We start from the raw sequence: 12,821 nt of genomic DNA on the forward strand, positions 1-12,821 counted from the left end.
CATTGCGTGGGCAAGGCGCACTCAGTGAAAATCCAAGGAGCCCAGCTCGGCGGTAGGGACAGGCCCTGTAGAGGTGATCGGCTTCACCGCAATGAAAACACAAGGGTCTCCGGTCTGCAGTGCGCCATACGTCGCTCTTGCGGGGTGGTCGTGTTTCAGCCATGAATGGCGTGCGGCGAGTCCTGAAGTCGGCAGTTGCTTGTTCAACGGCGCGCACACCATGAAAGTCCGGGACATCGCGCGCATCGTGAAAAGTCGGAGACAACGAACTTCGCGCAGCTTCCGCATACGACATGCGAGGCCGTGGCTGCCATACCTCGTGCTGTGGTGCCTCGCTTCGCTCCGGGACTTGTACTGCCTCCCTGATTTCTTCCCGGACGACCTCAGCCAGAGCGAGTCGCGGTACCGATACCGGAGCCACCTGAAGTTTTTGGAGCTCCTCTCGGACAACAGGCCTAATGAGCTCCCGCGAGGCGTCGGTATTGGCCAAGGGTATAGCGAGAGGCTCACGCGATAGGGTCGACACGTCGCGGTTGTACTGCCTTGTTCGTTGCTGCAGTGTCTTTTCCATTGATATGGCTTCCGCGAGAAACTCTGCGATGGTCTTTGGTGGGTTGCGTATTAGGCCACCGAATAACTCTTGCTTGACACCACGCATCTGGTTCCTGACCTTCTTTTCTTCCGGCATGGATGGATCCGCGTGTCGGAAAAGTCGGCACATATCTTCGACAAACATTGCGACGCTTTCGTTCAGCCGCTGTACTCTCGCCTGAATTGCAGATTCAGCTCGCTCCTTGCGATCGAGGCTGGCGTATGTGCTGATTAGCTGGCGTCGGAATTCGTCCCATGTCGATAAGGCCGCCTCACGGTTCTCAAACCATGTCCGCGCGTAGTCCTCGAGGGTAAAGTAGGCGTTGCGTAGCTTGTGAATCGAGCCAGTCCTCAACATCTTCGAAAGCGTCCCCATGGAAGGCTGTGGGGATTCGCGACTGGTTAAGGACGACCTCGGTCGGTGCCGTTGAGGAAGAAGGCGGAACTGATGTACTTATCTTTCCGACTCGATTGGGTAGAGGCTCGTGCTCAGGTGGCAGTCCCTGAAGTCGACGGCTTGTCCGTACGTGAACAGGAGTCAGCTCGACCGGACTTCGTACTGGGCTTGTAGACGGCGTTCGATCTGGGCGTGGTAGCATGTACCCCGCACCTCCACCAGAAAAATGTAACGTAGATCGAAGACGAGTCTTACAAAATATACGCTTCTCTTTAATGGCGGGCCAGAAGAAGAGCGTGATGGTATGGTATGGCATTCCTTATGCGATGGCGCACACCCACTGTGGGGGATTGGCCAAGATTTGGATGAAATTAGGCTATCTTTATTAAAAACTAAAATTGGAAAAGCTAACTGGAGGAAATGAACAAAAATAAAATGTTTAAGAATTCAAGACAATCTCTTTGTAGCAATTATAAAATCCTCCACGGTTGAGCAAATATCCCTGTGGCACTTTCCAAGAGAGGAGGCTCCTAGAGAAAGGATATATATAATTGAAAAGCTCAAACCAAGCTGTGTAAATCTTGATTCTAGATTTTTTCTTAAAGAAGTGAAACGGCGGCAGAATATGAAAAAATGATCTATTGTTTCATCTTCTCCACAGACTGGGCACAGAGGGGAGGGCACCAGACCAGCCCTGTGACGATAGAAGCTTAATTTTGGTATTCGACAACGTAATCGGGTAAAGATGACTTCAGTTCTTCTGGTGTGAAAGGAATTTTTGGGCCAAGGGAATAGGAGGTGTCGATATTCTGAAAAATTAGCTGAAATTCTGAAAAATTAGCGTGAAGCGTACGCGCTTCGTCGTCTTCCATGGCGCCGGTCGTTGCGCGCGCCGTCCCGCAGTGCGGGAGCCCCACAACATTGTGTCAATATGTATGTTCGAGTGACGAAGGGCTCCTTTCCCCGGAAAACCTTGGTAATACCTCGGTCGTACCAGGGCCGCTAATTTTGTAGAGCAAGAAAATCTAGTTATTCTGCCGTTGCAGCATTTGAAAAAGAAAAAGAAAACATTTTACCCAAGTGAAAATAGTACTAAATAAAGCGGGCTTAACTAGACACGCACACGAAGTATAAAACTTTCCCTAATGAAGTGCTCCCGACGTGCACATCCAGCTCATTGTCTTATGCTTCAGGTCAACTGCGCCTGTTTATAGTCAAACACTCGAATAATATTTGGGACAAAATTATATCCCGCTTCTGTGGTTTGAATTTTCTGATCGTCAGGAAAAAGTAGGCCCCCCCCCCCTTTTTTTTTCTTTTTCTTCCGAAGACTGATATTAAACCCCGGTGGGCCGCCTTTCGCTGCTTGTCCCCAGGTTCCACGCCGTACCCGGGCCTGAGCGCTCAGGAGGTGATCCATGCAGTGCGCGACGGCCGCGTGATGGTGCAGCCGGTGCACTGCCGCTGGGAGCTGTACCGGCTCATGCGCGCCTGCTGGCACCCGGACCCCAAGGAGCGGCCGCCCTTCTCGAGGCTCGCCTCTGACCTTGACCAACTCATAAAGCTGAACGCCGGATACATCGACCTGGACAACTTCCCCGAACACGCCTACTACAATCTCGAATATGGCGTGGACGAGAAGCTGTAGGCACCTCCGTTCGACTCCTAACGATTCTGTGTGCTGTGGCTACAGGCGCCCTGCAGCTAACGTTGCCCGACATCAGACGTTTTTTTCCTTCTTTTTCCGCCGTTATTATCTGTGTGCAACGGAACACGAATGAAGCACGGACATCTTCTGTTATGCTACCACCAAGTGAGTCGCTGGCAGGCTAGGCAGCTGCCGTATTTGCGAGTGAGAGCTTTGAAAGCTGTCCAGGCTGCCTGATGGACCGCCAATGCAGGTGTAGACGTCACATCGGAAGTTTTCGAAAGTTTTTTTTTTTCACTTCAGGACGTTTGGCTTATGCCAAGTTTGTTTCGCGAAAGCCATCGAATTATCTGATCGTGCAGTCCGATGTAGCATCTGCGTTGCTACTATAGCTTGTCTTTGATCCCGAAGCGCGAGCTTTGATGTACTGCTTGTTCGACGTGAGCGAAGACCCAAATCTGCCGCCGGTTTCATTTACGTATTTCGAAGAGATACCTCACGGCTCAAATCACTAAGAGCTGTGGCAGTTCCCTGGTTAATGTATGGCGTGCTGCAATGTAAAATGTGCATAATAAGGGAAACGGCCCTTATTAGGGAAACGCTGTAAAGAAAAAAAAAACATGGTGCGGAGAACAAAAAAAGACAGACTGCATATATCTTTCAACAGGACCTTATTTGTCACTAGAGATTTGCGTTCAACTTGGCCTTGTGTGTATAGTTGCATCAGACACTTTTCTTCGAGCTGTGGTGAACAGCCGTGAAACAGCGTAGTGATACTTTAATCATCCCCACATTACCGGGAGACACTCCGCTCCGGTTGAAATTTCCTGTGCCATAATTTCTGCCACACCAGCCAGTATAGCTAAATTAAAAAGAAAATTTCGTAAGTATGCTATCGGACGTGCTGAATACAAGCTTTTCAACTGAAAAGCTCAATGCGTGCGTAATAAATAATAAGCCAGCTGCATCGCCAACGAGAATCATGACCTACACACAACTCGCAAGTCCAAACTATGGATCTAAAGTTTATTGCAAACATCTTGTTTGAAAAAATACCCAGCAGCTACATCAGTTCAACTGCATCATTTGGTTAGCGGACTGATGATACGGAAGACCATATGCTGCGTATATTTGGCAACATGTGTACTTGTTAAAAGAACGTCACATAATTGGTTTGACCTCATAAATGGCGGCCACTTTGTACATTGTAACTTCAACATATTCAGTTATCTGGATCAATAAAAAAGGTAATTGCTGAGTTCTCGCTAATTAATTCGCTGTTGTGAAATTCGTGCCAGCCGTTTTTGTGAGCTTGTTCCGATAACACTACAATTTGCGTAGCTTCTATATTGTTTTCATATATGACACGGATATAAACTTATATTTGACGGCCTTATGTGTGGATACATACACACGATGCACAGGGTCGCCGAACGGCAAAGAAAAAGGATGAAAATTAGACCGCAATCGGTGCAAGACGGCACGCTGTCCCTGTCATGCACATCAGAATGCGCGAGATCTGTCCTGAATGTCAAGTAACGGGTTGCGTTTCAAGAACTAAACGAAAATAGTTTATTCCTTGCACTCGAAGGCGAAACTTAAGTTTGATATGGTGTGTCGTTAAGCGTGCCTTTGTCTTTTTTGTTGAACATGTGTGTGTGTGTGTGTGTGTGTGTGTGGGATTCGGCATCAGTCGACAAGAACTTATCCATGTGTTTTCTCTGTGCGAAGGACTCGGCGGGAAATCGATTCTGTGGAAGTGTTCGACGCGTTTCCGGGCTTCCCATTCGAAGGTCACTATGTGTTCGTGCCAAGTCCAGTGCGTTGACCGGGACTGCGCGCCCTTTGGTGTGAACCCCGCGAGTCAAGTGAACGCTAACGAGTGCGGTGTGTTGTGTGCGCGACTCCTTATATGTCGCTCATGAGCAGCGAGACATCGTGGCAAGTTTGTTAAGTACCGGCATTTCGTCGAACTCAGCTGGAGACGAAGTTTGTGACGGGGCATCTGGGAGCAAGCTGTAAGCACAAACTCGGCAACCCTTACAACGGACGTGTGACACCGTTTCAAATATTATGCCGTGCTAATAACATTGCGTGCACAACATTCGAAGGCGCCTTCGTTATTTACGCATAGGCACTCTCTTCATATTTACGTACATCCAGTGCCAACCTAGTTCCCCCTGTGCATTGTATTTTTCCACACGGGCACCGGTTACTGCACTTTTGTCCTTCAGCGTGTTGGAACGTTCCTTAGATATTTGTGTTTATGTATATGTCTTATTGTTTTCCTAATTAATCTTACGTGTGTATTGTGATTAGACTTTCTAAGTTTCGTTGATCACTAGATAAAACTGTACGCTGAAGAAAGAAAGAACAGGGAAAAGAAAAGAATGCAGCATATTATTGTTCTTGTGCACGTGAGCACGCCATGCAATGCTGGCACATGCTTCTGTTCGATCTCATATATATTGCTGGTCTAGAAACACAAATAGCCGGAGCTAGGTAGGTACCCTTATTATTCCTCCAAGTCCTTGTGTGAACGCTCTCTTTCTCCATTCGCATAACGATGAACCATTCAGCGCAATACGAGGCCTCAGTGACCCCGTTATTCATCAGGGTTGCCTTGAATGCATAGTCAGGGAGAGCCTTTGGGCAGTTCCGAGTCACTTTCAGCACTACGCATTTTTTTTAACGCCGGCTATACAATAAAAAGCTAAGAAACAAAAATTATTTAATACGCTGTCTTAGTCCATAAAAGTTAGTCTCATTACAAGAGTGGGCAGCGTGACCAGCTTTGGCGAATTGTTTTGCATTTGCCACTTGACGGGTGCAACACTTCAAGCGGCGACATGAGCGCGACTTTTTCGGGCCGCGATATCACAACACACACGACAAGATGAGTGAACTTCAGTGTATGTGTAAGAGCAAGGTAGTATGCTGAGCCAGTACTTCCTGAAAAGCATACTGAGGCCTGCGCGCTTTCAGCCATGACGTCACGCAGGAAGGCCGGCAGCCCGTGCATTTTTTTTTTACTAGGGAATGCGAGCGACGCTTAGCGTGATTGTTATTCGAAAGCTTGGTGTTCAGTGGGAGCGTCAACCTTCCTGAATGTTCTAACAGTAAGAGCCGTGCAAGCCTTCTCTTACCTTGTATAGAGCAATGTGAGTAGGTGTTATGCAGCTGCTTGCTTAGTTTTTACATGGGGCACGTGTTGGGTGGTTTTAGCTTCAAAAGAGACTCGAAACGAAAACGTCAGGATAGAGTTGTAGATTACGCTCTTGAAATAACCATTGAGTGACTTCTCCTGAGAGGGCAGCCTTGACACGCCAGAAAATGACGTAAGATCACACGGAATATGGCCACCCTGTGTGTGAAATTTTCTCACCAGCTGAGTTACGTCGGATGTTGTGAGAACATCTGACCCGGAAGACTTAATCGACTGCCGATAAAGGAGAATTGCGTAGTATTAAAAAGAAACAAAAGTTTACTATGAAAGCATTCGTTGATGTTTCTTCCTGCGCAAAAAGGGCCCAGATTTGTGGTATTAAGACTTAATTCCGAATGCAAATCTGTCATGTAACATCGTCTCGGCGGTATGGCCGCAATGTTCAGAGGTATGTTTGGCATTCCGTTTCTGCGCTTTCGTATTCTTCTTCGTTTTTGTTTTGTTTGTTTTTCATCGGACATATGCAGACAGTGTTACCAGCGTAGTAATACATATAACTGTTCGTCCTGGTATAGTATATTGTTTTTGTGTCCATTGAAGCGCCATGTCATTAAAATGAAACTCGCACAGATTTTTCATGATCTTAGTTCAAATTCGGCTCTTTTTATGCTGTAGGTATCCCCAGTTTATAGTACCCTCTGTGCAAAATATTTAGACGCCGCTCCCCAAGTGAGTAACGCTTTCTTTAAGCATACTGCAAGTCTTTGTGTAGATTGAATAGCGCTGCAATGACATGCATACAAACAAACAAACGTCTCTATTTGTATACTATACGAGTGCACGGCGACCGCATTTCGATGGGGGCGAAATGTGAAAACACCCGTGTACTTAGATTTAGGCGTACGTTAAGGAAGCCCAGGTGGTCCAAATTTCCGGAGTTCCCCACTACGGCGTGCCTCCTAATCAGATCGTGGTTTTGGCACGTAAAACCCTATAATTTAATTAATCTAGTTTAATTAATTACTATACGAGAGTCTGAAGCTATGCACAAGGCTGACTATACAACAATGAAAGGCACCGGCAGAACGTGGACGAAGTAACATTTAAATTTCTTTCACAGGGGTTACATGCTTGGTCATTCACAAACCGGCCTTGTGTTAAAACTCTAAAAGAGACGAATATTTGATAGTGATTTATAAGCTATGCTTTTTAAACGCATTCTTTGTATTTACTTTTCGTTCTGTGCATGCCCATTTATAGTTCCCATTTACTGAGACCCACCAGTGTTTTTGATGTCACTTAAATGGGCTCTTTGGTTTCGCTGAAAGACTGTATATAGACAAAAACATAAGTGAATAAAAGGCATTCGTTGATGCATTCGGCCATCTGTTTATAGCATCAGCTGGCCCCCTTACGACAGTTCCATGTGACAAGCACCCAGTTTCGCAAGCAACTTGTGGGGATCTTGGTGCCAGCCTGCACTTTTGTAAAGGTAAAACACCTGCGTTCCTGCATGGTGAAAAACTGGTTCTCGTCTTATCGCCACGGGTCTTATCGATCCTCGCTATCACGCTACAACCTGCATGGTCTCGTGCAGTTGACGTACTAAGCCATTTGGTACGCGGCCTGTTTCACGTGCTGCAAATCTGCGATGCGAAACACTCCGACGAGCGGCACCCAGAAGCAGCTCTAAAGGGGTGCTAGGGGACACGGCTGACCCGTCGATATTTTCTACTCTATTTTGTCCTTTATCGCCCCCCATCTTGTCACCAAAGATTGTCAGATGATGGAGCGCCTGTTGCCACGAAAGGTTTCTTTCACATGCTTCGACCTTAAGTGTCCGCGCCGACGCACCGACAGACACTCAGCGAGCGCGCGCTCCCGCTGACACGTCAACCCGTACGTCACACCCTGGTGAGTGCATGCGTGTGTGTATGTGTGTGCGCGGGTGGGTGTTTAACGGTTGATAGTGGGGTCGGTGCGGGTCGTCTACCATATAGCTACTGCGCTGTCCGGACCCTTCCACGCGTTGTTTAAATCCTTAATGAGTTACCATCACTTCTCCGTATCGGATATGTTTCGCGCCTTTTTCGTGGTGTGTTGCGACACCCCGTACCCGAGCACACGAGGGTTGGACCCTCCCGCGTGTAGCCGTGCGCGGCTTTGCGGTGACCGGGGAAAGGGGGATCCTGGGGGTTGAGCCGATGCCGCGTGTTTGGACCTTTAAGGCCCCCCGGCGGAGGCAACACACCCCTTTGGCCTCTGCTTCACGCAGACGGCACCTACAGACTGACCCACCTGGAGGAAATCGGCAGTCGCCTTTTCCTGTCCTCCTCTTCAATCTTCGTCTTTCTCCCTAGCCTTTTCATCTTTCCTGTCTTCTTTTCACTTCTTCTTACTTCCGAATTTCCTGGCGGCAAGGGTTAACCGTGTGTAGTATATCCAGTCTTTGTTATATGCATTAGGTTATAGTGGCGGTGCATAGCTGGCGTGTGCAGGTTGCTCACAACCTGTAGCGTCCCCTTGTTGGGCTCTGTGGTGGGTGGCTACCACCGCCGCCGAATTTTAAACCATATTATGGCAGAAGCTTTTCCGCGAATTCCAGATCGGCCTCTGAAAAGAGGTCGCACCGATGCACCTTTTCAATTCACCCTCCGAACCGACATAGACAACTTTCCACGTTACCACGTCTTGCATAGTGAAGGAACACAAAGTATGCGTAAGCTATCCCCTTTCTTGGTGGCAAACTCCTCATAGAAAAAATTGGCAAAGACTATAAAGCCTCGAAAATGACCAGTGGAGACCTACTTATAGAACTGAGAAACAAAGAACAAGTGCCAAAGCTGTCCGAACTCGCCAGTATTGGTGAAATCAAAGTCACGATTTCTCCCCATCGCTCCCTAAACACCTGCAGGGGCGTTATCTCAGAGGAAGATTTTCTCAGTTTGCGTGACGAGGAACTCCTCGAGGGGTTCCAAGAACAGAATGTCATTAAAGTACAAAGAATTACAATTCGAAGGAACAATGAACAACTACCCACCAAACATGTGATCCTCACATTTGGTACTAGCATTCTCCTCAATTCTCTCGACGCAGGATATTTAAAGATAAATGCCAGACCATACATACCGAACCCAAGGCGGTGTTTTAAGTGCCAGAGGTTCGGCCACGCATCACAATCATGTAGAGGCAAAGAAGCATGCGCGAAATGCAGCGCCATCGATCACCCATCTGAAAACTGTAACGCTCCCCCACGCTGTGTGAACTGCAAAGGGGATCATCCAGCGTATTCACGATCATGTCCCTGTTGGAAGAAGGAGAAAGAAGTGATTGCTCTTACAGTAAAGTAGAAGATTTGATTTTTCGAAGCAAGGAAGAGACTCTCACTCTTGCCTCAAATAAGCTATGCCAATGTGGCGCGGCAGGGGGCAGCACCACATCGGTCTAAGGAGTCTACAGAGGTCACAGTCAGTGGTCCTGCAGTGTAGCAACTCCATCCGCCCCCTCGGTGGCAGCAGCTAGTGCTGCTCCACCATCATCCAAGACGGCCCTGCAGACAGCTGTTCCGCAGGTCCCAAGACTAAGCAGAATGCCAAGGCCCGAGGCGCGTGTCTCGGCGCCTGGCTTTCGATCATCCAGCGCCTCAGAGAAGTCGATGGAGGTCGATACCAAAACTCCGTGACGCCAAAAGAACAGCGCTCTTCTGAGCGCTCTAAGAAGGACAAAGTCCTTATAACTATACAGAAAAAGGGACAGGAAACCTGAACGGTTACCGCCCATTAAACGTGTACTGTCCCATATCGCATGTCATCTTTAACTTTTAAGAAGTTTCCAAGTATCAGCACATTTTTGATTTTACAACCATGGCTTTCATTGTACACTGGAATTGCAGAGGTCTTATACACAATATAGGTGACATCAAAGACATTATCAGCACTTTTTCGCCAGTTGCAGTGTGTCTTCAAGAAACGAATCCTGGTCCAAAAAATAGCAACGTTCTCACAGGTTTCACCATTGTCCGAAGGGGCCGCGAACACTCTAGCCGTTTGTCAGGAGGAGTCGCCATAGTCGTTCAGGGCGGCACCCCTACACGAAATGTTCAGCTGAATACTTCTTTCGAGGCTGTTGCCGTCACCGTTCTATTGCATAAAATCATCACCATCTGTTCACTTTACATCCCACCCCATACTCATTTTACTACTAGACAACTGGAAAATCTAATACACCAGTTGCCGGAGCCTTTTATTCTAGTAGGAGATTTTAATGCCCATTGTAGCCTCTGGGGCAGCGATAGAACAGACCAAAGAGGGCAAGTAATCGAAGACATTATTTTGTCTAACAGCATATGTCTTTTAAACTCGGGTTCACCAACATACTTCTCACCAAGCTCACGCAAATTTAGCTTTCTAGATTTAGCCTTCTGCTTACCGTCTGTCTTCAGCGATATTAAGTGGGAAGTACTGGACACTTCATATGGAAGTGATCATTTGCCGGCATTTATCAAGCTAACATCCCCATTACCTACCATAAACTCTAAGCCACGTCGCTGGAAAACACATCTTGCCGACTGGCCGAGTTTTATGAAATATGCAAAACTCGAAGAAGTCCTTTTAAGTGAACTCAGCGTAAATGAAATTAATGAGAAGTTCACTGCGGTTTTAATTTCAGCGGCAGAAAGATCAATACCTCAAACATCCAGCCTTGTGCGAAAAAACATTTCCCTTAGTGGACTCCTGAGTGCACAGAAACAAAAAAGCTTCAAATTAGGGCCTGGGGTATGTTACAAAGACACCCCACCTATACCAACCTTTTATGCTTTAAACAGGCCAAAGACAAGGCATGATTTATCAGAAGGCAGGCAGAAAAATAATCGTGGAAGAAATACCTGTCTTCCATAAACAGTTCAGTCACATCTAAACGCATGTGGGAACAGGTTAGAAAGTTTCGGGGAGATTACTCATCTTATACAATACCGTTACTTACAAGTCCAGACACACAAACAACAGTACAAGAACAGGCAGATATACTTGGCGAACATCTCCGTGATGTATCCAGTTCAGGTAATTATACAATGGAATTCTTACAGTACAAACAGTCTGCTGAAGAACAAAAGCTGCCCACTACTGGCGCGTTAAATGAATCATACAATTCCCCCCTCACACAACAAGAAATAAACAGAGTCCTTTCTGCAGGGAAAGCACAGCGCCAGAACACGACCGTATTCACTACGCCATGCTGGCTCATCTATCTCAGGCATCTGTAGAAGCTCTCCTTAAATTTTTCAACATAATCTGGGAATCAGGTATAATGCCCGAAGAGTGGAAAAAAGCAATAGTAGTTCCATTTCTAAAAGCCGGTAACTCTCCAACATCCGAAAGCAGCTACAGACCCATTGCCCTCACGAGCTGTTTGGCAAAATCATATGAAAGCATTATCAATATAAGACTCTAATTTACTTTAGAATCAAGAAACCTCATAGACCCCCACCAGTGTGGATATAAAAAGGGTTGTTCTACTACTGACCATCTTGTCCGTCTAGAACATGAAATTCGGTATGCATTTTTACACAAACAACACTGTCTTGCAGTTTTCTTCGATTTAGAAAAGGCCTATGATACCACATGGAGATATGGAATTTTAAGAGAACTGGCTGACCTCGGCATCCGTGGTAAAATGCTGAATTGCCTAACTGATATTATGTCTAATAGAACATTTCAGGTACGTCTGGGTACAGTTCATTCTAATACATTTACGCAGGAAAATGGCGTTCCGCAAGGCTGTGTTCTCAGCACGACGCTGTTTATAGTAAATATGAATTCAGTTAATAAGGTTATACCGTCGTCTCTTATGCACTCTGTTTACGTAGACGATCTCCAAGTGGCTTGCCGCGCTTCAAATTTGCCAACCTGTGAAAGGCAGCTTCAAATGACAATAAATAAAGTTACACAATGGGCTAACAAAAATGGTTTCCGTTTCTCCACACAGAAAACAGGTACTGTTTTGTTCTCTCGGAAACGAGGGTTACACAGCGATCCAGTCCTAAAATTGAACGACACCGTACTGCCGGTGAAACAAGACCATAAGTTTTTAGAAGTAACCTTTGACACCAAACTTAACTCCCTAGCTCACATGAAAACACTAAAGATTAAAACAAATAAAGCTCTAAATATCCTTAAAGTTTTGTCTCATAAGCACTGGGGTTCCGACCGAACCTGCCTTTTACGTGTTTACCGGTCTCTTGTGCGTAGCCTTTTAGACTATGGCTCCGTGGTTTACGGCTCAGCCAGACAGTCCTACATCCAATGACTTGACTCAGTACATAACCTTGGACTGCGACTGGCAAGTGGTGCCTACAGAACTTCGCCTATTCAAAGTTTATACGTCGAGTGTAATGAACCCTCCTTACAGCAGCGCAGAGCATTACTTACTTTTTCTTACGTACTCAGAATTCAGTCATCACCGCAACACATATGCTACAACATCCTCACACAATGCAACTCACGCTTACATTATACAAATAAACCGAACATGATTAGGCCGCTTGTCCTGCGGTATGAGCAATACTGTCGGGATTATGACATTCCCTACGAAGTCCTCCAGGTTGCCAAGAAACTACAACGGTTGGCCCCGTGGTACGATTTCACACAGTTGTGCGACTGGACAATGACACATTTAAAGAAGAAATACACCCCACACGAACACATTATACGAGAATTCCGTGCACTTCAGGACCAATATCAAAATAACATGCAATATTACACTGATGGCTCTAAAACAAAAGATCACGTGGGTGTGGGGGCCGTAACGGAAAATTGGGAAACAAGTATTCGATTGCCACAACACGCTTCTGTTTTCACGGCCGAAGTTTACGCTATATGGGTTGTTGTTAAAAAGATTATCACTGATAAACACAAACATGCACTCATAAACACTGACTCTTTAAGCACACTTACGGCTCTACAGCTGAAATCTGAGTGTGAACCCCTGATAGAAGACATTTTAAATATGTTGGCGCTTAA

The 12,821-nt window shown here is 46.4% G+C and overlaps 1 protein-coding gene across 2 annotated transcripts in view; it reads left to right on the top strand.

Moving 5' to 3' along the window:
• The window catches only part of LOC142582161 (tyrosine kinase receptor Cad96Ca-like), an 87,823-nt gene extending 80,644 nt beyond the window's left edge, over positions 1 to 7,179 (top strand). For both annotated transcript variants that reach the window (XM_075691559.1, XM_075691566.1), the window contains exon 10: positions 2,365 to 7,179. In XM_075691559.1, coding sequence (XP_075547674.1) covers positions 2,365 to 2,636 — 272 coding nt within the window. In that variant the 3' untranslated portion in view covers positions 2,637 to 7,179. The remainder of the gene's footprint in view (positions 1 to 2,364) is intronic.
• The last annotated feature ends 5,642 nt before the right edge of the window (positions 7,180 to 12,821 follow it).

Source organism: Dermacentor variabilis, chromosome 1 (assembly GCF_050947875.1).
Source record: "Dermacentor variabilis isolate Ectoservices chromosome 1, ASM5094787v1, whole genome shotgun sequence".
NCBI classification, from domain to species: domain Eukaryota; kingdom Metazoa; phylum Arthropoda; class Arachnida; order Ixodida; family Ixodidae; genus Dermacentor; species Dermacentor variabilis.